The sequence below is a fragment of the Columba livia genome, chromosome 9, assembly GCF_036013475.1.
Source record: "Columba livia isolate bColLiv1 breed racing homer chromosome 9, bColLiv1.pat.W.v2, whole genome shotgun sequence".
Classification (NCBI taxonomy): Eukaryota; Metazoa; Chordata; class Aves; order Columbiformes; family Columbidae; genus Columba; species Columba livia.
Genome location: NC_088610.1, coordinates 16,014,966 through 16,042,435, shown reverse-complemented (window position 1 = coordinate 16,042,435; position 27,470 = coordinate 16,014,966). Strand labels below are relative to the sequence as shown.

Genomic DNA, 27,470 nt, shown 5'->3' with positions numbered 1-27,470 from the left:
CATAATGTAGGGCATGGTTATTCCTTAGGGGCAATCTGATTTTTTTTTTGGTCTGTATTAACTCCCCCAGTCTTTGTATCCAGTAAACTTTGATGTTATTGAATCAATATGGTGCCCCATCCAAGAAGGTGGCTGTACGCACATTTTGCTGACATATTGCTCCTCAAGAGTGCAGCATACCTGTTGGAATAAACTGGTGATGGCTTACTTTTGGCCTGAAAAGGAATATATGAGCTGATCGGTGTGACAACAGAGTAAGTAGTGAGCGATATGTTATTTTCTGCTGTCATTTTACAGCAAATAGAATGATTTAGATGATGTACTGAAACAGAAGAGACTACTGGAATCAGACATTCAGGAGGCAAATTGGGGTATTTTATTTTATGCCTCACATTTACTGCTTTCTGGCATTAATAACACTGCAAACATCATAAAGATTTAAACTAACCATAGCGATAAATACTTAATTCCTTTGGTTCAATACATTTATTACATTGTTGCTCTTACATTTTTAACATGCAGTCTGTATTAGCTTATTCACTTGGCTTTGGTCGCTGGCTCATTGACTGTTTTAAGAACGGGTTTGATGTAGTAGCTCTCCTGTTCCACTTGAGAACAGAATCTCTAGTTGACATTCCATTATTTACGCTGGTTGAGCAATAGCTGAGGGAGAACACGCTGGAGCGGACCCCCGCAGGGCGCCGGGCTGGCGGTGCGCGGCCCGCACCGGGCACTGCTCCACGGAAAGAGGGAGCTTGACGAGTTAAATGGAGTCTGTTCCGCTGCTGTCAGATGAGAGATGGAGAATGATTTTTTTTTTGTGCTATTCTTACTGTGACCTTTAAGAGCGTGGTAGCAAACGAGTTTTTGAGGTCTTGCGCTCAAAGAAGTCGCAGTGTCAATACACCTTCTATCGCATTTTACACGTGTGTGTTCGTTTACCAAGGGTTTCAGGATGGTGGCACAATTAACGGAAGTTCTGCGATGGGAATTACGCTTGTTAACCTTTCCCTATTCTGGCATTTTTAAGACCGTTGTGCTTCAGCAACGGCTCCTGCAGAGCAGCGTGTCTGCCCCCACACAGGCGCGGTCAGGTACCGGTTCAATCCTGTAAATATACAACGGTGTCACCAATAACCGACTGCGGGGCCGGGAAGGGAAAGAGCGGCACCGCTTCAGCACGGGCAGGCTGCCCAACGGAGCCCCCGGGCTGCGCGGCGGCGCCGCGGGCTCTCCGGGGCGGCTGCGGCGAGACCCCGGCGGAGCTGTCCGCGGGCGGGCGGAAGGCAGCGGGACGGGGGAGCCGCAGGTGCCATTTAGGGCGCGATCCGCGGCGCGGCACGTCTCCCTCTCCAGAGATGGCCATGTCTCGCCGCCGCCGGCCATAGCCGCGCGCTGCCGGCCCGAAGCGGCTCGAAACCGCGGGCGGGGCGCCACAGCCGCCCGCACCTCCGCCCCGTCACCCCCCCGCCCCGCGGAGTGGGACCGGCCGCTCCCGCAGCCCCCGCGCGCCCCCGGCCCCATCCGCCGCCGCACGCGGAGCCGGCGCGGACGCGAGGCAGCGCCTCGTGCCAGCGCGCGGGCCGCCAGGGGGCGGGCGCGCGGCGGGCAGGGATTGGCTGGCGAGGGCGGAACGGTGTCGCGGCGAGTCCCGCCTCGCGGCGGGGAGGGCCGGTCCTGTGCGGCTGGGCCGGCCCTGGGAGGCTGCGCCCCCGCCCGCTCTCCCGCCGGGCGCCGCGGCGGCAGTTACTTAGCGGTTGGGAGCGGGCGCTCGCTGCGGCTTTCTCTGCCTGCGGGGCTCTGTCGCCGGGGTGCGCGACGCAGCCGCTTCTCGCCTCGCCATGTCCAAGGAAACGAAGAAGCCCTTCCGCCAGAGCATGGCCGAGTGGCGGCAGTTCGTCTACAACCCCAACAGCGGAGAGTTCCTGGGGCGCACGGCTAAGAGCTGGGGTAAGGGCTGCCGGTGGAGGCGGGGGCCGCCCGGGCCGCCGGCGAAGGCGAGGGGCGGCGGGGGACGAGACCGAGCGCGGGCCGGGCGGCAGCGAGGGGGTCCCCGCGGAGATGCGGGGCGGGATGCGGGGGCCGCCCTGGGCAGGTGAGGCGGCTCGCGAGGACGCGGCGCACGCGCCTCGGTAACCGTTACGACCGCCGCCCGCCGGTCTAAAAATAGCTCCGGCCGTGACAGCGGGGGGGAGGGAGGGCGGGGGCGCCTCCCGTAGCAGGTGGGGGTCGGGGGGAGTTTCTGCGAGCGCGTCCCGAGCTGACTCACCCTCCCGCCTCAGTACGCAAATGCAGCAAATTGGGCCCACAGGCTCCTCCTCCGCCTGGTCCGCGGGGGGGCGGCGGGGGGACGCCGGGGGCCGCCTCGGTGCGGCTGTGACGGGCTTCCGCCGTGGAGGTGTGGGGGCGGCTCCCGCCCCGCGCTTATCGCTCCCGCGCGATGGCAGCCTGCGCGCGTATCGGGGCATCCATCCCTCACCGCCCCCCGCGCTCCAGCACGGCAGGAAATCGAGAATGAATGAGCGCGAATCGCGCTTGTACTTCCACACGGTAGCTGCGGATCAGAGACGGAAAGCAAAAACCGGCCAACCAAACCAACCAAAAAACCCCCAGGCAAAACCTAAAGCCAGCCAAAAAGTTCATGAGCACCAATCCAGATAGTCTGCAAAAGAATGGTTGATGCGTATCATTGCACGTCATCATGCTAAATTTGCTCCAACACAGGGCTTTTGGATCTTTTATGATGCTTTTAAATGAAGGTTCTCCAGTGAGCTTGTGAAGGCAGTGTTTGTTTTCCTACTTTCAGGTAGTCTTCCCATTGCTTTCCTCTGAGCTGGAAAGCATGTTATCGTAATCTTGTTGCTTCCAATAAAAATATTTGGATTTTCTGAGTATGTTTTCTCATATTAAACAGTTGTATAAATGCTTAATATTAGGATGTTTCATCAGTCCTCATGGGACATATTTACTGACTTCAGAAAATGCAGCGTCTCCTCCCAAAACTTGGATGTAGTTGGGATATTTAATAGTTGTGCTTACAAAACCAACAAGAATCTCAGCGTGGCGTAAAGGAACAGGCCAATATATCCTTGGCCTTGACACAATCTCAATGAATACTAATGTTGAAATAGTGAGGAGGAGTCTTGAGCAGACTGTGCATGGGCTGTGCTTTCTTTGCCGTGCCAGTGTCTCCTGTCTGTCAAGAGAGGGCCCTAGTTCTGACTTGAGTTCTCCATTCAGATGGAAATAAGAGCTTGTGAGCTACTCTGCCAGTTGAATAGCAAGGGAGAGGAAATTTCCACTATGCTGTTGTCTAGTGATCTTTCCTGAAGTGCGTGGGCTGGATGAACGGGTGTGTGGATTGCAGAAGTCTGACTGGGTCACCAATCTGACAAGTGCAAAGGCTGTGGGCACTATTAGAAATAGCTTGTAACTTTTTAAAGAAAGTGAAGTTGAAACAACGCTCTCCGTTTAAACTTACCGTATTAGGATAAGTCACTTGCAGTGTTACTGGTCTGTGCTAGTCCAAGGCCAACAGATAACACTTGAATTTGATATGACTTAGTTAGCAATCGAGTTTCTACAGCCAGCTCCCTTGACAAAATAAGTTTTTCCATATTGAGAAAGTATGCATAGGCTTAGATAGCAGTTTGAATAATTTTACTTCATTAATAAATGGTTTTTTAAGTCGTTCAGGTGATTGGTATTGGTTAGTGCTATATACCTTTTCCTTAGCTTGGACATTAAGAGGTGACTGTTCAGCAACACTATACATTGTCAATTTATTTTTTTATTAGTATTTTTTTGTCCTGGCATTTTGTTACTAACTTATTGTGCTTTTTAAATTTAATTACATATATTAAGTAAATTATAGTCTTTGGCTGTTTTGGGGGGTGGTGTGTGCTTTCAGTGTGGTTTTTGTTTTTTAATTTCAGAACACTGATTGCATGGCTCTGTTTGCACAGAAGGATATGCAGGGTTTGGTCTCACTTCTGCCCCTGTGGTACTGATGAGGGCTTAGAGCAGGCTCACTGACTGTTGCAACTTGCTTGTTGTCAGTCTCTCCTCTGAAAGGCAAGGTACGAGAAGAGAGCTCTGCTTGCCAGCAGGGTGGTGTCTCCAGGGGCAGTGTGATAAGAATTCAGTTGGCTCTGATTCTTCTGTGCATATTTCTCTTGTCTCAAGACAGCTTCCACACAGAAATAAGAAAGAATCAGTAAATAAACTGTTAAATAATTATTCACAGTATGTGCATGTTTTGCCCTGTCTGGGGCGGTTCTGGTGGCTTATGTAAATTGTAACTGCAAGGCAGGGATTCTCTGTGAGTCTGAGTGCTATAGCATTGGAGTACTCATCCTTATTTGCTATTTCTACACCAGGATTTGTAAAAAGATCAAACACAAGCGGCTTCTGTACTAATTTGTCATGTACAGGGGAATGTTCCCTGTTACAGCTTGGTGAAGTGTTGCCTTTTACAGTTTGGCAAAAACCCTCTACCAAGTCTCCTCTTGCTGTAAAAAGTGAGAGATTTCTACTTTACTTTTGCAGACTTGAGGGATAACTCAATATGAATAATTCAAAAAAAAAACCTCAAGCCAAATATTATCTGGCATAATATTTTGTTGTATTAAACAGGCAGAAGATACTGGAAAAACTGTTGATGATTGGAGTTGATGGTGTTCTCAGCAGCAAGGTGCGGGGAGTGCTAATAGTCCTCGCAAAGGTGATGGGGAAGGAGGATCGGCCCTGGGGTTCCACACAGGGTGTACTCAGTAGGGCAAAGGAAGGAGAACTTGGCAGACTGCCACGTGGGGCCTTCCTTTAAGTACAAGGGAGACCAGCATCTGTCTCGGTAATGGCAGGGTGCTGTGCCTGCCTAGAAATATAGCAAGAACTGAGTGAGATCATCGGGAAAGTACGGTAATGGGATGTTCACTATACACTCGGATGTGTGCATCATCTTACAGTACAGACAGTAATCTCTTTTTACACAAAGTTACAGCAAAATAATTTGTGCAAAAAAAAATAGGCAACATACTACCTAGCAGCACTTCATTTATGGTCACACTAGATGTCATGTCAAGCCTATTTAAGCCTTTCTGTAAAGCTAGTTTTGTCAAGGTGTTCAATGTAGAGATGGCATTGTCTTGAAGTACATGGAAATTCAGACCTACTGAATATTCTTTTGAAAGCTTAGCTGTATCCTTCAGTCCAACAAACCTTAAAGACGGCGTTTCATTTTCATTGTTGCAGGTATAATATTTACTTCCATGTCCATTTTGAGAGTGTTTATATTGATACCTGTGTATATCTACCTGTGTATTACATATAGGTAGAACTGCCAATCCAGTTTATGTCAGATTGGCATGCTTTTTATCACTTCTGCCATGGAAAGTTTGGAAAGCTTTTATTCATCGTGGAAATGATGGCCATGTATGTGATATTTTGCATTCACCAGAGTCAGAAATTCTAATTTACATAGTGGAGAAGTGTTTTGATTCATGCAAATGAACTCAAATTAATGACGGCACCAACGTGTTCCTTCAGAAGTAGCATTTTTTTTTGCTTATCGAAGTGGTTAGGATATGAAGGGGGTTTGGTACTGCAGTGACCTGAATTTAAACAAACAAAACCAAAACAACAAACAAACAAAAATAAACAATAAAAACAAACAGACAAAAAGTCCAAACCAACCAGCTAGGAAAACCGTAATGCAGAATTTTGGTTTTGACATTTTTCCTTGTGTGACACCTTTTGGTGTCAGACTGGGAGGCTCAAAGGGTTTAGTGTAGCAACATGTTCTGCAACGGTTTAATTCAGTTGCGTGTTAGGCGTGGTAGCTGTACTTTCCTTGGATTAAATGTGGAGAATAGCTTTCCACTGTTACTTGGGTACATCTTGTTTCCTGACAAGAAATCCAGCGTTATGTGAAGTTATTTTGGCAGAGCTTCTTGACAGGTTATGGCTTGTTCACTGCAATTAGCTTAGGATAATTAATACTAATAGACTCACAAAGAACAGCTTACGCAGTTTGGGGCCGTTGGATCTTGCAGTGAGCGTTTTTGTTGTTTGTTTTTCCCTCATTTTCATGTGGCAAAGTAGCACAAATGGGACAATTTAGTCGAGTGGTCAGTGTTCTGCAGTGCATGTACAAACTGTATTAAAATAAAGATTAAAAATAACTGTGTATGTGTGTGTGCAGGCTTTGCTGGACTCAGCGAGGTTAGTGGTGTTTCAGGGCTGTGCATAGAAAGTCGGTCCGGCCTTGTTACTGCCGCAGCCCCGCTGGGTATGATGTTGCTGGGAGGGGACTGTTGACGCTGCAGTCTTCACCATTGAGTCGATGACTGTGTTTTAGACATTGGCGTCCCTCTCATTTTCCCTGGTATGGGCACTCCCTCTGGGTATGAGGGCTCCTCAGGGACTGCCTAGACATTGCAGGGACTGCCTAGACATTTGCCCTGCTGCAGCTCTTGGCAGGGGAGTGGGACCCCAGCAGCCCCCTGCCCCTCTCAGTAGAGAGGCTGTGTGGGTGGGTAGATACCATGGCCTCGGCTGAGGGGCAGGGGAGGAGAGCTGCAGCAGGCATGGCTCAGCCGTTCAGGCGGCTTCTAAATGGGGCCAAGGCCAGGAGTGCAGATGTTGCAGTGGTATTGGCCCAAAGCAGTACTATGCTTAGGGCTATATCTGCTTAGATGTGCACCACCATGGTGCTGTTATGCCCATCAGTAATAAACAAGTGGACAGGGATTTTATATATTTTTTTTATTTTTATATATATATATACACACACACATATATATATACATATATATATAATTTTTTTTTAACTTGGTGAAGTTAGTCATAATCTTTTGGAAATGAAAATACAGATGTATTCTGAAATAGCTCAATGGAAAAGTTTTCCCTGACTTTTCTTGCTTTTATGCTAATTACCACAGAAGGTGCTTCTCTTGTCTTAAATGCCGAACTTTTTTTCTGTTCTATTGGAACTGATTGATTAATGTCTTGGTCTTGGTGGAAAGTGTACTTTTTAGCCAGATTGATGAAAGTGTGTTCAGTAATTGATTACTTGTAGGGATCAAAATAAGAACTGACCAAAGGTTTTGCAACGGAGCTTTTTTTTCATTGGTCGGGTTTCTGATACTCAAAATACGTTGGGTATTAATCAAAAGATAACTGCTCTGTTTTGGATCCAGTTAAAGCAATTGTAAGCTTATAGGTAAAGCAAATTGCTGGTGTGCCAAATACAGATGCAACTTCCATAATAGCTTTTGTTGATTAAGATTTCCACTATTTGTTTTTATATGCCCTTTTCAGCTTCTAGATAGCCTTAGAAATAGTTCATAACAGGTGTCTAGCTGTCTTGTTCACTAAGCTTGTTCATGCATTCACGTACTTTGCTGCTTAACTTCTAAACACTGTGTTGTATCTTACATCTCATTGTTTCCCAAATGTATTTTAAGTAGCTGATCACTTTCAGATTATTGCAGATTGGTAAGTAAATTTCTCAATGTGTAAAACTGAAAACTAAAATCAACCCAAAATTCAGTAGCATTCAGCAGATTGCTGCAGAAAACTTATGGTAAAGATAATTTGGGAACCATATCATTATTTTAATAGAGGTACGTTGAATTCTTTCAGGAGAAGCAATACAGGTGCTTACATCTTTAGCAGTCACAGAGTACTGGGGGTTGCAGTACACTAGAAAATATTTCAGTGCAAAATGCAAGCATAGTGGCTGGGACAGGAGCCAGGGATTAGGCTTTCTTCTGTCATCTTCCAGTGGACAGCAATCATCACTGGGGTTCAGTCATTTTTGCTTTTCATTTTTCCTTTTCTGTGGAACGGTTAAAAATACTGCACGTTATTCTCTCATATAACCAAGTGTCAGTGGTAGAATGTTGCATAATGGTTTTGATGTGCTTTTCTTGACTTGAGTTATATCTCTTTGACTTCCTGATAGCAGCCTTGTAGCTAGAATATTTTATAAAAATTGGATTTGCATATTTGTTTGCTTATGGTTTTGAATTAGAAAGATTTTGAAGATGGTTGTCTGTGCAAGCATCTGAATTCCTCCGTACTTGTATAGCTCTCATTCTTTTTGAAAATGTATATGCATGTGTCCTTAAGTCTCAGCTGCTCAAAGTTCACCCACTGCAGCTGATCTGAGTCCCTATCATCTCCAGTGTGAGATTTTCAACTTTGGCCTGTCTGTTACCTTTTCTTTCCAGTAAATGACTGATCTCTGTATCTGGAGTGCATGTCTGTGTATGCATAATGAAAAAGGGGGTGGGGGAAGACCAGTGGGAAAATAAAAACACTTAATCACAGTAAGTTTTCAAGCTATTTACTTAAGTAGTGTTCTCACTCAGCAATCTATTGCAGCAAAGTGGTGGAGAGGTCCAGTGTTGTCACAGGCTGTTTCCTTGGGTCTGGAGGAGCTCTTCCTTAAGGAACTGGCAAGTTGAAGCCGGTAACGTCTGTGTAATTGGTGAATTCCAGGAATGTTGCTGGGTCCCAGGGATAGGCTAGTAAAGCAGATGGATGTGTTAGGCAAAGACTTTTGATATGTCTGAATAGAAGGCTTGGTTTGTTTTCAAAAATATGCAGCAGAAGCATTTTCACCTTGAGAAGTCTCTTGTAGCAAGATGTACATGTGAATGAATGCTCTGTGTGGAGTTTGCTCAAATGTCAACTATGTTATTAAAGCACCAATTGCTTTCTACCTGTTCTGCATCCAGTGTAGTAATCTTATCTTTCCGTTCAGTTCTTTTATCTTACATGTGACCTCTTCCTTTCCATAGACAAAACTGTAACACCCTTAAACAAGTTAAGCTATTTTTTTTCTAATGGACTACGTAGTCATCTTTGTCAGCTTTCCTGTGTAGCCTAAACAGTGGTTTTTAATGCTTTTATCTAAAAAATAGAGATGCCAAAATACCCTGTAAATTTTAAGAGCCAGAAAGTATGAAGAAAATGTTTTTCCATGCATTATTTTGGACTCGATGATCCTTTTGAGTCCCTTCCAACTCAGGACATTCTATGATTCTATGATTATTCTGTATTGTGCAGTATGTATGTGTGCTGAAGGCATATTGATTTATAACTACAATTAGGAATGGCAAGGGATTAGGTTTGGAGACCAAAAGCAAAGATCGTATTGCTTATTTCCCATTTTGATTTTCAAAACGAGTAATTGAATTAGCTGAAATCAAAATAGTAATTTTAACTTTTTCTTTACAGGTTTGATCCTCCTATTCTATCTGGTATTTTATGGCTTCCTAGCAGCACTCTTCACATTCACAATGTGGGTTATGCTTCAGACACTGAGCAGTGATATACCAAAATATCGTGACCGGATTTCTAGTCCAGGTAACAGTGTATTTATTTTTTCATAAATCTCTGTTGGGTTTAACAGCAAAGTTTCATTTGAGAGTTTGTTTGAAGTATGAACTGCATATGGAAAACTGATTATTATTCAGTTACTTACAGGTTTCAAAGGTGAAACTTGATGTGAGGCATGTTACATACATTTATAGCATAAATTCAGTCAGTAGCTTTTTGTGTGTTTATGCTAACTTCTGCTGCTTTTTCTCTAAGCTGTTCTCAGTTGAATTTGTCATGTATGTAGACAGCAATTTTACCTGCACACCCACACAGCATGCTGTTGTAGAAGTTCGATTGTAGTTTAATAAAATTACTTTAAAGATACTACAAACCAGTTCTCTTGGAAGGCCACCTGTGCTTGGTATTCGATACTTGGAAGACAGTACAGGAAGGCTGTATTACGAGGGTGATCTGTTCAAGAGCAGGTCTATGACATAAAGGTGTTTCCAGAGTTTTCGTTATAGTATTAGATAGCTTTCAAATGACATGGAATGTCTGTGGGTTCCAGAGGTTGTTGTCATATTACGTATGAAACCACTGAAGAGAGAAGGTCCCATTTTATGATGACACTCATGTAGCTGCCACTGAAAGTGCTTCCTGGCACTACTGCTTCCTTTGTGTACTTGCCCATGCAGTCCCACTGTTGACTGCTTCAAGGAGTTATATGTGACAGAAGAAGGAACCTGCATGAGTAAAAACAAATAATGAAATGGTTGTATTTTTTTTCTCTCTCTTTTTTTTTTTTTTATTTGTTGAAATATATAACAAAAATCTGACATTATATTTTCTTATATCTCAATATTGGAAAAAAATGAAGAATTTTCACTCTGAAAGATTTAAGATGCTTCTGCATACTTTAGCTACACCAAAGAGATTAGTGTTTTCTAGTTACTGTTTCTGGAGAATGTGCAAGGCTTTGATTTGTATATGCAACTTAGATGGCCACACAAAAATTTGATATCTCGAATTTTATAATAACTTGGCTTATGGACCAAGTTTATGTTTAAAACACAACAAAATTAAATGGCTATGCAATATTAAAATTTTGGTGGAAGTTAGATGACATAACTTTTAAAAATACTTTTTCCTTTTTTTGATCTCCAAACTCTTAAAATTAACCAGCATCTTTCAGCTGCATCAACACTTAAGATAATACAGTAATCTAGTTATCTTTGTGTCAGCAAGTTGCAACTGGGCCAACATGATAAATCCTCTGGATTCTGAAAATAAGTTGTTTTGACATAGTGTTCAGGCCTTCTCTGACAGGTGTCCTCTTCATATAAGGGATTCTTAAGGATATATGCTGTTTTTTCAAGTTAAGAATGGGTTGAATGCTGGAAATAATAATAATAAAGACCTGCTTAGTTAAAAAAAAAAAAGAAGAAGGTGGCTTAGTTGACTGTTTCTCCCCATTTTCTTTGTGGTGGTCAGAACCTTGGTAGTGGATGGAGCTGTGGGTAGCTGAGACTTAATACTTGACTTCAGTGACATTTTTTTCTCTTGGGCCGCTTGCAGTTTAGGGTATTAATTTTCCTTTGGTTTGAAATAAGTCATAAGGGATATTTGTTTAAAAAAGTAGGTATGCCACAATTAGTATTTAATTTAAGAACTTATAGCATTTCTAACTTAATATTTTAAGAACAATATGTTTGATTATTCATACATATAAGTTAAAAAAGTTGCTTATTTCTGTTTTAATGTTTCTCTTTAACTCTGTCGTTTTTCACTTGCAGTGAAACATGTCATGTTCCTGGCTGTAAAACTTTAAATTATAAAAAAACATGCTACACACAAAACCTGGATGGCGTAGGTCAAAGGTTTTATTCTTGTGTTAAACATACTTGGAACTTTCATAGTTGATTTATTTTATAATTAATATTTGACTTGCATTGTACACTGAGATACAATGATGTCAATCAAATCTGGATGATTTAAACCCCTCTTTAAAAAAAAATACCTCTTGGAATTAGAGGATAATGTGATCTCTGTTACAATCCTAGGTCTGATCTTATGTTGAAGTTTCTAATTCTGTTGCTGTAGAAGAGCCCACGTCCTGAATCTCTTACAGTCTATGCATCAGTCCTTCAAAGAGCTTTTTCTGTAGAATTTACACCATAGTCTCTAGGCAGATGGTGATCCACTGGAACTGGAGCAGTCCCTTCCTCTTAGGATATTTTTGAAGTTTCCCTGAAGCAATAAATCTCTTCAAATTATTGTTTCATGCATTGATGACTAGTTTAGTTACTTTGTCATATTCCTTTGAAAAACAGCATCTAAGTCCTTCATTTATGGTATAATTCTATAGATAATAACAGTCTCTTCTGCCCCAAGATTCCTTAGTCTGTAAAACCCCTTTCAGCTCCATTACTTATTGTCTTGTATTTTGTTGAATCCCAGTTCAGTGTGGAGACCAGAAGGTGACTAATGGTGCAAAGTAATTTGCAGCCAAAAATGGTATTTGTAGTTTTATATGGACTCTCAGTAATTAAGGTGTTTCGTTGGGGCTTGCCTGGAAAGAATTTAACTGCTGCTAATGCACAAAGAATTTATGATTTATTTGGAAACCTACAAAAAGGTAGAGTAAAAAAAGCATTAAATTATATCTCTGGTATATACCTTTATTATTTCCCAATTTGAAACGTTTGTAGTAACTTCCTCCTTCAGATGAAAAGCTTGGTCATCTATAGGTGAATCTTTAGTAGACCTGAGCTCCTTAACTGCACTTCGTGTATGCTTTCCTGAAGCTTACTGTGATTGATTAACTACAGGATCTATTAAGAATCCAACATTATGACAATTTATCTGACTTTAGCTGCCCACTGTAGTCTTATCTTCATAAATTTTTATTTTGCATAAGGAAGGCCTGATTTTATTTTTTAATTTTGGGAGATGAGTCTTGTTTTCTGTCTTCAGTTTTATTCAGTTGGGAATCTAGTTTTAATTGGTTTTGCCAGACAATAGGAAGCTACATGGTATCATCCTAGGCTGATACAATTATTAACAGTTGCCACTGTAATTGCATCTTCTCCTCTTATGCCAAATTTGATGTTGATCAAACCATTTTTACATTGTAATTTAGAAGAAAACTAATCTGATTTTTAAAAAGGTGTTTGTTATTGTTTTCTTTTTTTTTTTTTCTTTCAAGGAACTGCAATGTCAGTTCTCAGCTGTACTTGAAGAGACAGATGCATAGACACTCATCTGTGAATCACAACTGCAGGCTTTTTATCTGGTCTAATTATTTAAATTAAATAAGAGTTATGTTAAGGTACTGTGAATAAAGCAATCAATCATACACCTTTTTCTGAACAGATTTAATTTCTTCTACTGTATCTGGTGATGTAGTGCTATTTCATCTGCTGCTGAAGCTGTGATGAGTAATAGTAGCATTAGCTGTCTGTGTTAGTGGCAGCTCCTGGTGGTACAAGGCTGTGTGTATTACAGCCAAAGTACCCTTTGCTTTTGTCTGTTAAAAACAAATCCCTAAGATGCAACTCTGTGCCTTTCTTTATCCATATCCTGGGAAGAAGGACAGTTGACCTCTATCAAGGGCCTGAATTCTGTCTCATATCAATCTTTTTCATCCTTCAACACAAAGATTAATACGATCATAGCTTCACTCTATACTGCCTGAAGTTTTGAAGCACAGCTTTAACTGGAGGTTTTCTGGCTATGGTTTCTGGTATTTTTTCAATTATTTTTTTAAGTTTAATTTGCTGAATATGGAAAGTGGAAAGTAAATCAGTAAAATACTTTCATTGAAAGTGATTAGGTTGCTGATTTTGCTATTCTTAATCAGTTTGGTTTGGTTTGTGAACTGCAATTATATGTTGGATTAAATTCAAGTATTAATTAATGTCATGTTGATTTTGATAACTGATTTCAAACACAAACTGCCTTCCAGTACTGTAGAATATAGAGGTAACATAGATGTTTCTTTACAGATAGGTATTTTCCAATTTATGGATATGTTTTTTGACTAGGTTAGAGTGGTGTAGGGAAGAGAAGTTTGTTTAGATCTTTACTTGCACTTTTTCCCTTTAAGGACTTATGATATCACCAAAGCCAGACACTGCACTGGAATTTTACTTCAACAAGAGTGATGCCCAGTCTTATGCAGAATATGTTTCTACACTTAGAAAATTTCTTGAATGTAAGTAAGTTACTTAAAACTGCCCAAGTAATTCAGGAGTCAATGCTGAGTGCATTAGTTTCCTTCTTTGCTTGTAGTTACCAATTGCTAATGAAAACTGATGCAAATTCAGGCTTGCTCTAGACATGTGTGTTATTGAAGTATGTACTTTACAGAAAAAGGTAAGTATCAATACCTGTGTTGGGCAGGGAGCCTGAGTATGAGGAATGGTGGAGTACATAATGGAGAGTTTTGGGTCCCAGTTCAATGTTTTGGTGACACGGTAGTTGAAATGCTGCAAGATGTAGAAATTACATATGCCAAAATAATTCAGTGTAAAATTACATAGGTCATGTATTTGGAGGCAAAGTTTATCAAGACTTAACTGATCAGGCTTCATCTAAATGACTTGGTAACTCAACGAGAATTCTTTGATCTTAAGAACTTGAGCATTTTCCTGTTCAAAAATGAGGCACACAAACCTTAAATTAATTGCAGCTTTTTAATTTTCACTGTGATACACAGTAGTTAGGGGCAGAAATATTAAAACACTGAATTTAGACCATGGAGTAAAGGTAACACAGGACAAGACTGAAGGATGGCAAAATCACTGGTTTAAGTCATAAATTATTTTATATATGTGCCTGTATGTATACTTAATCTAGAAATACAGATGTCAATTTAAAATATTAGTAAGTTTAACTCCTCAAAAGTTTTAAGTCAGAATTGAGGAGGTGCTGTAAAATCTCAGCTGTGTGCATGAGTTGCTTTGTTAGCTACACAAGCTGTACTTGAATTTGTCTGGATTCGTAGTTTTGGTGCCTACTAGAAGTTTCTATGAGTAGGCTTTTCTTTAAGAGCTCTGCCCGGGGTTCCTGGGCGGAATGCTGCATTTCATGATTACCCGCCTCTCCTGCAGTTCAGTGGGTTTTGGTCTCTGGCATTGAGGATGAACTTTAATTAATTACCCTTTTTCCATTTTCCTTTGTTTATGCTTAGCTGAAGGCTTGGCATAAGGGAGGGGAACAAAACCACAAAACATGTTAAATAGAAACAGATTATCTGTGTACTTGAGAAACACAAGAATGTGAGAAACTACTTGTAATGTTGGTGTAATACCAGTTATACTGCCTGATGCAAATGTAGAGGCAATTTAATACTAGTCATTGAAATTCTTAGAAGTTTTCCTGTGTGTTCATAAAAAAACATGTGCAAAGGGAAAACTGGTTTAGTTTCCAAGTAATAACTTGACGGTTTATATTTTAACACATTATTAATTTAGAATACATAATTAGTTTATGTACAGATATTAATGTAGTTGTGGTTATTGATAGAATTTGAAAAGCAGGACAATATTATTTATATTTTAATAATCTTTATTCTTCCGTTCAGGTACAGTGCCACTTTGAAAAAGTGGTTAAGGTGGATATGAGAGAAATGCTGGTCTGAGAATAGTCCTTTGAGAAAACTCCTAAACAAGTTAACAACTGTAAATTAGACATAGGCTTCTGCAGTTTTTGACTGCTTGAATGCATTATACCATTGATTTACAAGCTATTTGTGTTTTATAGCATACGACGATTCAAAGCAATCCCAGAACATAAACTGTACACCAGGAAGGATTTTTGATCAGAATGATGTTGCTGTTAAAAAGGCATGTCGTTTTAACCTCTCTGAGCTTGGACAATGCTCTGGAAAGGAAGATAAGACCTTTGGATACTCTAAAGGAACTCCCTGCGTGCTTGTGAAAATGAACAGAGTATGTGCTTATTTATTTTTTTAATTCTTAGTATAAGTGCTCCCAGCTACCAGTTTATGAAAAATGACTGTAGAAAAGGACTGAAATACATGTTCAACTTCCTTCTCAAGACATTTGCATTTCTGGAATAGTGTAATTAACCAAAATGTCTAGCAATTCACGTGGTTCAGAGCGTAAAATGAAATGAGCTTTTTGAGCATTCTAATGCTTACGAAAATTGGCTTCGATATTTGCCTCAGAATATCTGAAAACCCTGTTTTAAGGAGTACGGTGCTCTTTGGTTTTGCTTACTATTCTGTGTAACAGATTCTAAAACACCGTGTAGGTTAAGTGTGTTTTATTTCATGTGTGCCTTCCACAAGTGTAATTAGAATGTCATGCATTCAGTAATTCTGTGTAAGGTGATGAAAGCTTTACAGAATGAACAAGTATTTGATTTCTCAGTGATGTTATACATTACTTGAACTGCAGACTGGTTTGAGCCATTAATGTTACATGCTGAATGTAAAATAAGAAAATAGTCCGTTCTGTGGCCACTGTAACTATTTGAGCTTTGACTTAACAATGCTTTAAATATTAGTCCTAGTGTAAAATGGTTTCATATAGAAATGACACTAGATAGATTTGCTCCCTATATGAGCTCTGTCTTATTTAAGTGGGGGAAAAGTTCAAATTCAGTGTGTAATAATGGAAGAGGGAAGAAGGCCTATAAATATTTTAACTTTCTCTCCTTCAGATAATTGGATTAAAGCCTGAAGGAGAACCACATATACAGTGTGCATCTAAGGTCAGTTCTGAATGTAAGAAATAAGTGTGTAGTTAATTTGCCTTGTGAATAGGATGAAAAGTGAAGTAATATACTGTATCAGAGCATTTATTTCGCTCTCTTCCTTTCTTGTTAGACTTTTTACCTTTTTTTTTCTTGTTTTCATCTACTTTATGTCTAGTTTAGTTTTAGTGTATTTAATTTTTCAGTATACTTATAATTTTTTATTGCTGTTGTTCTTTCATCTTTTGATGTATTTGAGCTACCTGACTTGCTTTAGACTCAAGGAAAATGCATACGTGTAATTTATGGTCATGTTTATTTATTTATTGAGTTGTGTTTTGTTTTCCCATTTCATAACCTATATTTTTATTTTTTCTCCATGCTGCAACTGCACCTTAGACAATTTTATAAATGATGGGTAAGACACAGTGTGGAAACTAATGTTACTGTGCGAGTAAAAATTGCCTTCAAATCAAGTATAAAGTATTAATAATAAGAGCTAATCTATGCATATTTGTTGTGTACCGGTGCATTTAGACAGAGTGTTTTATGGCAACTGTAACAATTACTTTGACCTTTGCATATTTTTCCTAGACTGCTTGGGGAGCAGTAGAAGCCTTGATAAATTAGTTGCTTAAGCAAGGGATGGAGTCATGGCTTTTAGTTTGAGGTGACTGATAAAAATGTAGGCTGGGAAATTTCAGTAATTAACAAGACGAATACTGTAAGAGATCCTGCCTTCATCCTAGGTACCTGTGGTAGGCAGAAATTTTAATACTTGATTTTTTTTGAGTCTTTGAAAGTTTTGCTCTCCCCATGACAGTCTGTTGCAAGTAAGGGTGATACCTTCTCTTACTTGAGACTCATTTCTTTGTGTCCATGCTTAAAAAAATGTTGTTCTGTTGGAGAAATTATTTATTTCTTTAGAATAAAGCTATTAAATTCCTTCTGCTTTTCCTAGGACTCTTTCTTCTTTGACTTCTCTAGTTTATCATTTTTTATAATGTGGTGTTCCAAACTGGACAGAAGTTTGCCTCTAGCTGCAGGTTGTTAATGACAGATTTTTTTTCCCTCTGTCATCACATTAGAAGTAATAAAGTCTCTCTAAGTGAATTTGCCATTTGTCTTTATTTTAATTATTTTACTGCTTAGATCTTTCTTTTGGCTATTTCCCAGTGTGTATTTTTATATATGATTTCTTGAGGTTCAGAGCTTTCAATTTCTTATTGCTCTTTTTGGCTCCCCCTCTCTGTTTTTTCATGATCATTTTAATGGGATCAAGTTCTCTGAAGTGTTGAATCACTGCTGGCTTGGTGCCATCAGTGAATGAGCTGACTCATTATTGAAAACACTGAATAGGGTCCAGGACAGTCATCTTCATTTCTACCTGAAATGCCTTGTGAGATGTTGAGAACTAATGTTCAAGAGATTTATCAAATACTGATGGTAGTCCTATTTTATGATGATTGTATTTCTTCAGCTTTTTTGTGTGGATGCTTTATGAGAGTGGTAAAAGCTATACTAGGCAAATCACAGCTGATGCTTTTTCTTGTCCTCTTAGGTAATTTTGCTAGAAAAAGAATGTTTGATAACAACTTGGTTGATCATGGTGGGATTTTTTGCTATTTTTTTTACCCTTTGAGATACTTAAATTGTGTTGTATGTTATAGTATGTATTTTCTTGCATCCTCTTTAAGTACAAAGTACTGCTTTTTACCATATCCAGTTAGAATTTGTCTGATCTGCACAAGTGTGGTGTTTTAAAATGTTAAGATGATTAATCTTATTAGTTTTTCAGTGATTTCCAGGGAAAATATTTATCAGGCTTTGCCACATCTTTTTTTGTCTTAAATTAGCCTATTTTTGCCCTAGCTCATACTGATATACCTGTTTAGGAAAGCTTAAGTATTGGCAACAATTAATTCTTTGCTGTTGACAACAAAGCAGCAGCAGCAACGATTTTCATTTTCTCCTTCTGTCTATGCTTTGTTTTTACAGAACTTCTTCTTTCTGTTATGCCCCTTGCTTATTGAAACTCATACTTTCAAGGATTTTGCTGTTCTTTGTGTCAGCTTATGAGGCCTTGTCTCCAGTTCCATTTTTATTTCTTCGACTCTTTAGGATATGTGTGCTCTGTAATGGTCTCTTCCTCTTCTGTAGTGGATAAGGTGAATGCTTACCTGGAAATAATATCTTGTGACTCTTCTGAATCTTTTTGATGCAAGGATGTGAATTGTGACCCTTTCGTGTGCACACTGGAAAGGTGCAGAAGGATAGCCAATAGGCTTCTGTGCATTTTGCAGACAAATTTATCATCTGCCACCATATCGGAATGTTCCCTAAATACTAGCTCAGAAGTTGAAGTGTAGTGGTCATTTGTACTTCTCTATTACTTCTCTTGTTCAGGGTGTTTACCTAGTCTTTAACTGGTATGTTCTGTTGCGGTGGGGTTTTCTTGTTTGTTTTTTCTTCTTTGTTGCGATCAGCAATTGCGGATTGAAAGAATTCATGGTGTACTGCAAACCTGAATCCAGGTGACGCGCATTTCTGAAGATATTAGCTTCATAGAATATAAGAGCATATTTGTGTAGTTCATAGCACGAATGCAACTCGCTAGTAATTTTAAATTTTGTAAGAGGAATGTTTCATCTTTGTCACTCAGATGCTAATTTTGCTTAAAAAGTGATATAAATGAACAGAGCAGAAATCCTTTCATGTTCACTTCATTATAGAGCAGACCTTTTTTAGTCCTGTAGATTTGCTGTCTACCAATTTTTCTTTCCCCTTTGTCTGTGTTTTAAATATTTCTGGTTCTTGATAGTTAGAATTTTACATATATTGAGAGCAATTTGGATGAATGTCTGCCTGGACTTAACACAATCTGACTTTTAAATAGATGATTTTTTTTTTTTTTTTAATTGAGAGGACAAGTCTCTCAAATACAAAATAAGTTTAATAGCTTCTGTCTGTGCCTTCTGGCAGTCTTTGCCACCTGGAACGTCATTTAAGTTTTTCACTTGGAAATTTATATTCTTCAGGCGTTCTACTGTGAGGTGATTCTTCTTTATTCTCCCTGCACATGTTCTATGGGCTTTGTTTTAAATAGAGAAATTTTAGATAGATGTATGATTTTGAAGTCAGCATGCTTAATAGTTGGGGATGCTTTCCCCTTTGTCCCCACATGGTGGTAACTGTCATCACTGAAATTTCTGTGGATTAGGGAAGTGTTTGCAGTGTCAGACACTAGTTACAGCTGGTTCTTCCTTGTGCACCCTGGAGGAACTGACCTGTCTTGAGGATCTTGACAAAGAGAAACAAGCCAAAAAAGGTTTGCGTTTCCAATAAATCTGAAGATCAACATTTCAGGTATTTATTTGGGGCTGAAGGTGTACAATTTCATGTGCTCTGGAACACCTTGCAGCAGTATTCTTTCAAGTTAAAACTGCCGTTACTAAAAACCGTAGATGTACATTTGATGTGTGATATTTTAAAAATTTTTTTTAGCTACAGAAAAGACAAATAGCCTTAATTCCAAAATACTTGTATTTCTGCTGTTTAGTGACCATCTTGACTTTTTATTAGGTATTGCCTTCTAGTTTACAAGGATGAAGAATGGCTGTATTAATGACAGTACGTGCCTTGCTGTTGTCAATATACTCAGCATCTGAGTTACCTCACTTTTTGTGGCAGAAATCTGAGACGTTTTACAGTTTCTCCTAATGGATACTACTCTTTATCTTGTGCAAGGATACTGTTTCTTCTTTTCAAATGGTTACAGCCAGTCTTGCCCAAGTTCTTTCCTTGGGTCTTTGTACACTGTGTTAACGTCTGCAAAATTATTCTTTCTGAGACAAGGTCTTAATGAAGACCCAGTAAGTGAGGTGGAAGTCTGTCTGTCCAGCTAAGTGGTTTGATTTTTAGATTTGCTGACCACCTGCAAATCTTTGTGAAAATTGTAAATGGTAAACAGAAAAAGTGACGTTCACAGGCTGATTCTTGAAGCTCTTCAGAAAGTGCGGTTTGTTTAGGTGTAGCTTGTTTTAAAAAGTTGTGTAGGGATGTTAATTAGGATTAATTAATTATGAAAGAAAACCCCAAGCCCTGCAGCAGTTGCATGACACAGGCAGTTGCATGTCCTAGAATCTCTCTGCTGTTGCATTGATAACCTAACATATATATTTATGACTGCATGCATGACTTGTGTTTAGCTGCTCCAGAAAGCTCTGCTCCTATTTATCTTTCCTATGTTATTCTGTATGCTGTTTTTTTTAACCATTATTTCAGAAATATATTTGAAATATGAGTATTTTCAGCTGCGTGAGCTTTAAATAAAACAAAGAATAATGGTGAAAAGCAACACGGTGATACTTAGTAATTAAATTTACTAGCTCAAGGTCCAAAATACTTAATAAACATAATTGAAAAACTGCAATAATTTAGACTGCAGAGGGACAAGAATGTGGCCATTCCTAAAAAACATATTGTATGTTCTTTTGAGGGGGTGAGGAGAAGGTATTCTTGAGCTGTGGTTTATCTTTTACTATGTTTTGATCTTTGTGTTCCATTTTTGCTTAGTTCTATTACTGCAGTTGTCTTCTGAACTTTGTAGTGTATCTTTTTCAAATTGCAGCTGTTGTCTATGTTAGTATAGAAAAAACAACAAAAGCTACTAAGAAACTTTGAACTTGTGAATTACACCAAACCAGCAGTGATGTTCTGAAGATACATTTAGCATTTCAGGGGGAGTGTTTTAGTGACATTTTCCTTTAGCATGGTGGTATGTTTACCTTGTAGAAAGTTACACTAGATGTGGGCATTTTTTTCTGTTTTGAATTTGTGGTAATTTTCCATACTTTGCGATATACAGTCCTGAGGAATATTGTATATAGGGAGATGTGTCTGTGTATCGCTATGCTGACAGCCTGTGTCTGGGACAACTCAATCTTATATACGTATTTTGTATATCTTACAGATTGGGTGTCTCCTTAGTCAGAATTCTGGCAGCAACTTTGTAGGTAGCTGCTTCTTATTACAAGATTTGGGATTAAACGGCTAGGGAGTATAAGTCTAGTGATATGGCATGCATATGTATATTGTTCCTCTAACGTGGGATGACACACAGAAACTCTAGTAACATCATCACCATTTTAAACTTGGGTTTCCCTTTAGGTAGCCTGCATCCCAAGGCTAGTTGAACAAATGTTATGAACAGGACACTGTTGCAGGCAGGGGCTATAGTTCCTAGTTGTATTGTTCTGAATCTGAGAGGCTTAAAAACCTGGCTTTAAACAGAAATTCAGCTTTAACTTAAATGAAGATGTGCTGTTGCTTCACCAACTGTACAGGTTTGCTTGTGGATACATGGGATTTTAGCTTATACAGAAGAGGTTTTTTTTGGTTGTTGTTAAATTATTCATTGCAATGAGTATCTTCTTCCCCTCTCTCCTTTGACTCGTAAGGGAAATGTGAAGCCAAGCTGTCTTGACTTGATTACTAATGTAAATACTGTTGGTAATAATCTTTACTGTAGCAGGTGTGTGTAGCATGTAACTGTTTGTCAAAAATAAATCTGGTTTGGAAGGTGTTCTATAAGTTTGTAACTTAGTTGCCTTTTTTAGGGATCTTGCACTTTATTGTTGGGTTATAATTCTAATTTTGTATTCATTTTTATCAAGCAGGTGTTAACTTCTAATTTTGTTGCTGTCTCCAATCACAGGAAGAAGGCAGGGTTGAGATAAATTATTTTCCTCCTGAAGGCTTGATTGACTTAATGTACTTTCCATACTATGGGAAAAGCTTGCATGTAAGTATGCTTTAATGGTGGTCTTCATTTTGAAAATGATTTATTTCTGTTTACAGTTCCTAATATCAGATTGATTTTGAAGTTTGAACTTTGTAATGAAGTACTCACGAGGAGTATTACACTGCAGGAATTTCACAGTGCTTGATGAGATTAGAGATGCGCTTTACTAGACACAAGGAAATAAACTGGGCATTGTCATAGTGAAGAAGAGGCTGTATACTAGCAGTATTAAGGGCGCCTGCTGCCTTTGGTTGCTGATATCTTTTTGGAATCTTTTGGAATGCAGGGGAAGGGAGGAAAAATAAACTGGTTCTTTGGATTACAATACAGTTTGTAATAGTTAATCCTTGGGGTTTATGTATAGTTTAATTCATGATGGTGTTGTTGATTATATTCCTTTGTGACTCTATGGCTATGTTATCTATTTGTTCTATTTTATGAAGAAGCACTTCAAGGTATTATAACAGATAGATATAGGGGTTTTTACTTTTTTTTTTCTTTGTTTTTCTTTTTGTGCGCCATCTATCTTCATTGTATTCTAACATAAGTGTTCTTCAATTAGGTAACACTTAAGTGTTGGGTTTTTTTAAAAAAAGCTCATTACTTTATGGACACAGAATATGTAGAATTAAGACTCAAATCTATTTTCAAACTTGAATTTCATTATTTTTTTTTCTTGCATCAGCTAGTGATAACTACACAGGGAAAATCTGTACCTTCTGTCAAATATAACTTGGTCAGTGAGAGGCAATGTAATTTTATTTAGTCTAATAAACATCTTCACTGTTCACCACTGAAGAGATAAGTACTTTTTAAACGTGTACATCTATTAGATCTATAGTGTACCACAGCAGTGGTTTGTAATTTTCCCAGAGTGATTTTTGTACTAAATTATTTGTTTCTCAGTTATTTTTCCATACTTACTTGCAGCAGTTCACATAACCGTTTTTTATCCTTTCAAGGCTTTTATTAACGAGGAAGGAGTTTGTTGTTCTTCAACCTTTGCTTTCATGTTTCCTGTGGGTAGTTTTGTGTTTTCCATCTTGTTGCAGACTTTCTGAATTGGTAAACCATCCGTTTTCTTAGACGTATTAGATTAGAGAAAGGCTCAACCTGTGCCTCCGACAGGCAGAGTCAGTATGTACTCTATCCCCTTCTTGGAATGAAAGAATAGGGAAAGAGAGCACTGCTTCCCTAAGAAATGCAGGGTACAGCATCAGCAGACCTGGAGACATCAGGAGGTAGTTTGTATCAAAGATGGGATGAAGAACTTTCCTGACAAATTTCCTGTCTTGCTGCTGTACTGACAGAAAAGGAAAGATTATGAAAGGAGAATAACAAAATCAGGCAAAACTCAGTGCTATTCCTTGCTTGACTTAGGTGGTTAAGGAAAAACTTTACTTTTTTTGATTTTGGTTCAGTGTCCTTTCATGTTCACTTTGTCGTGTGGAATAGGGGCTGTGGATTGAAGGATTCTTGCTTATGTGATGCTCAATTCTCATAACATTAGCATAATGTGAAAAAGAAGAGCCTGTGGAGAGCGTTCTAAGAGACTGATGTACTTGACCAGTTCTCAAGAGACTAGATTTATTTCTTGGCTATACAACAGAATTTTTATATTACATCAGTGTGGAATTGTTTAATTACTTTATTCTGAAAAGGAGTTACGAGGACTCAACTAATCTTGCTGCTCTTGTGCCAAGATAGGAGCCATAAATGTACTCATATCTACAGTTCGGTAACCAGAATGGTTATTTGCTTGTTGCTGCTCAGTACAATGCACCCAACTCTCTTAACTTAGGGAATGTTACCTTTTTAGTATCATCTGTAATGCTTAATGAGGATGCTGATTATCTTCTCCTCTCATATATTATATTGAGAAAAAGTCCATTCTGGTATCATGTGTCTTCAAAGACGGAAATTTGTTTACCTATTTGGAAAATGATGGCGATGAGATGACTTCTCGGAGGAAACACGGGATTTTTATTTCTGATTTTTAGAAAACTCAGTACCTCAAATGTGGTAGCACCCTAACAACTGGAGAATTTTGAGGGTGCCTGACCTAGCTGCATTCACCCCTCCTGGCTTGAAGTTTATAGACGCACAGGAGGATTTCTAATCTAGAAAAATCGCCATCTAAGGAAAAGTAGTTACTTCAGTCTAGTTCTTCCCAGTACTTTACATTAAAGATTTTAGCACATCAGCTTTCATGCCATCATTCTTTGTAAATGAGACTTTAAGTATTCTGTAGTGCTTTCTTTGGCAGAGAAGTAGAGAACGTAGCCTAAAAATAGCAGAATTGTATTAAGGAATCCCTTAGTGAGAAAAAAGCATCTAGCCCAAAATTTTGTTCAATTAAAATTTAAGCCTTATACTTATATAATTCTGTTGTTTTCATATTTAGTCCGCTGGCCAATATGAATTTCGACCAAGAAAATAAGTAATTTTGCTTAATTGGCAGTCAGCGGTATTAACCTAAAAACTATAAACAGATTACAGAAATACTTTATAAATATTGAATGAAATGCTGCTTTAGCAGGGTGTAATAAATAAGCTCTTATTTAATTCATAGACACTGTACAAGAGAATTCAAGTTCCTAATTGAATTTGACTTGAGAAATAATATTGGGTTGACAAAAGCAAAATTGATTCTGCATTCATTCTTAAATTTTAATTTTTGTTACAGGGAATAGAATCAAGACTTGTAATTGTTCCACCAAGTATGATTCACCAGGATACTGTCAGAATGTTCAAGGAAAGGTTTCTGTATAAAGCTATCAAACAGATAACGTATTTTAGAATAGATTGTTGCTGAACAAGTAAATGGGATAGGTGGAAGGGAAGCTAGTTTACTGGTATTTGTTGAATAATGCTTTTGTCAAAACACCACTTAAATTAGCAGTTCAAAAACAGAACAAAACAAACAGAAGAGACAATGGAATGGATAGGAAAGAAGAATGTAATATCAGAGACTGTTTCAAGTAAAAGTTCCTAGAAAAATTTGACCCAGAAAGGGTTAAAGGGTTAAAGTCATATGCCTCTTGAAGATACTGTGTGTGACTTAATTTATATTGAATGCATTAATTAAGAAATAGTATGCAGAATGCATACCTGACTGTCTGACTTGGAAAAAAAAAATGCTTACCTGAGTCAGATGGGGCTTTGGAAGTTGGGGTTCTTAATTAGCTTTTTTCTTAACTGTTCTGATGGATTAAATGTTAATTTAAATGCTAACTTACTCTGGTATCTCAAACATTTTCCTCATCTTTCTGTTTACTAGGCTCACTATTTACAGCCTCTAGTGGCTGTTCAACTAGCAATTAACTCCAACAGTACCAAAGAAGAAATAGCAATTGAGTGTAAGATCCTGGGCTCACCTAATTTAAAAAATGAAGATGATCGTGACAAGTTTCTGGGACGAATTGCCTTCAAAGTTCAGATGACTGAATAGCAGGAGTAAAACATTCTCCTCAAAGTAAATATTGTGTTGTCTGTTTTGTATCAGCTGGACCTGCCATTCTAGGATATGAGACCACCTTGGAGAATGTTAAGGTGGTTTATGGCGTTCAGGGTAGCATAATAATATGCTTCCAAATCGTATGTTTAAAATCCCTCAAAGTAACTGCCTATCCTGCTTCTGCCTGCCCCGTTGGAACAGTGTACAGACTATAGTTATGTCATAGGGACCTGTAAATAGCTGTTTTCAAACACATTATAATGGTGACCTTTGTCCTGCTCTAAAATGTGGTTTTATCCCCCAAGTGAGTGTCTGAAGCTTAATGTGCTGTGCTATGTAAATATTGTATTGATTTAACACTGGTTTAACTGTCATATCTCAATGCTGACACAGTTATAGATATAAATAATAAATGGTACCTGATTGACATAGTGATTCTTTTGTAAGAGTAAACACCTCCAACGTAAATTGTGTGTATGGGAGTGGGTGGGTGGATGGATGGCTGTGTGGAGATGCCTTAAATTGTAGACTGGATGGCGTGGAAGAATTCAAATGGATTTTAAGACTTAGTATGGATTTCTGAAAGTAAGTTCTCAACTAGTACTTTCTTGTGCTTGTCACTGTGCAAGTATTGTGTACATGTAATACTTGGTATAGAGTTTGGTATTCTAGCTGAGGAATTGAATCTTTCTTCGTGTTGTTAATTGCTTGCAATATGTGGAGCACAAATAAAATCTAAACAATATTTTAAAACATTTAGTTCAGAAATATCAATATACAACAATTTAAATTGTTTAGGGTTCTGGTAACAGTTGTGTAACTGAGCTGCTTGAAAGAAACAGCCTCACTGTGTGAATAGGCTTTCATTTTCCAATTAAAACATTTCCTGGAGAACCTGTTAAAAAAAATGATAAAGGATTGTCCTGATTAAACATTCCTGTTTAATTTATATAATCTGTTTCGTTGCATCATTTTAACATGCTTCATGTCTTCGTCTGCTCTTTCATCTTGGATATTCTTTGTATTTTCTTATCATCTATGTAGAAAATGGATGTCATCAACTGCTTTATAGAAATATCCTAGTGACTTGGGGTGGATTACTTGCAGTTTTAAGTATTTTTATTAATCAGTTGCTAAAATGGCTACAAATAGACTGGTTTATGTATGACTGCTACTCGCATTAAAGCAAGTTGAGCCACTGTATTGGGTTATAACGTCTGCAGTCCGGCTGCCATGGGGTTTACATTGCTCTTCCCAAGGATTTTTGTTTGGTTTGGTGTTGTTTGGTTTTTTTCTTTTTTTTTTTTTTTTTAGCGCATGGTCCACATTCCGATGCCTTCTCAATATTGAAGACCACAGCAAATCAGCATTTGTGTAAATACCTCTATGTTCTGCTCATTAGGCCTAAATTTGTTAGTTAACATGCTTTTATGCATAATTCTTAGTGTTTTTTAATATTTTATTTAAACAAATTAATTGAATGATTACTAAAATTCAAGATGCAGTCTTAATGCCCTTAATGCTTTGAAAATATTTGAGGCCAGTGTAAGCCGCATCAGTGCAAAATTTCAACAAGCGTGCAAGCTCACACTGGTGCACAGTTGGAAGAAGCTGCTCCTAATGGGACTTAAACAGTGTGTTGAACCTCATTAAAAATAGATTTATACCGATCTGTTACCACTCAGCATGCTTTTTTGTTGTTGTCTACAAAAGAAAAATTGTTGTTCCTTACAATATGCAATGGGTACTTTTGTAATAATAGCATGCATTAATACTGAATAAGAATATTCTTTCAAAATATTCCATTACTAATGTTTTAAATCATGCACTTTTAGAGCTGGGATACCTGGGTTCTTGAAGATATGACTAATTGCTTCTCTGTATATTAATACTGCCTGAAAGTATTTTAATAGTCCTGAGGGAACTTAAAGTGTAGATGTTGCATTTGAAAATGAAAAGGACTAGCTTAATGTAAAAAAAATTCACGTTTGTGTTCACTTAGGAATGGTAAGAAGTTCTGGAGAAACACTCAGTTTTCAAATGAGCTGATTTTTGCAACGATTTCTCTTTCGACTTATCTATATAGACAAAGCATGAAATGGCGACTCTTCACCAGCACTTTACAGACAGGTAGAACTCAATAAACTCCTGTTCTCCATA

At 38.6% G+C, this 27,470-nt stretch overlaps 1 protein-coding gene and 1 long non-coding RNA gene across 2 annotated transcripts; one reads left to right on the top strand and one right to left on the bottom strand.

Moving 5' to 3' along the window:
- Nucleotides 1–353: 353 nt before the first annotated feature.
- LOC135580185 (uncharacterized) lies at nt 354–2,390 on the bottom strand. Its single transcript, XR_010474472.1, has 2 exons — nt 2,270–2,390; nt 354–1,108 (listed from the first exon to the last, which is right to left on the bottom strand). It is a non-coding gene; the product is annotated as an uncharacterized LOC135580185 (long non-coding RNA).
- On the top strand, nt 1,644–27,470 carry ATP1B3 (ATPase Na+/K+ transporting subunit beta 3). Its single transcript, XM_065073013.1, has 7 exons — nt 1,644–1,950; nt 9,247–9,375; nt 13,436–13,543; nt 15,094–15,281; nt 16,018–16,068; nt 21,767–21,853; nt 25,134–27,470. Exons 1-7 carry the CDS (start codon nt 1,842–1,844, stop codon nt 25,302–25,304), a joined length of 843 nt encoding a protein of 280 aa, XP_064929085.1. The 5' UTR covers nt 1,644–1,841; the 3' UTR covers nt 25,305–27,470.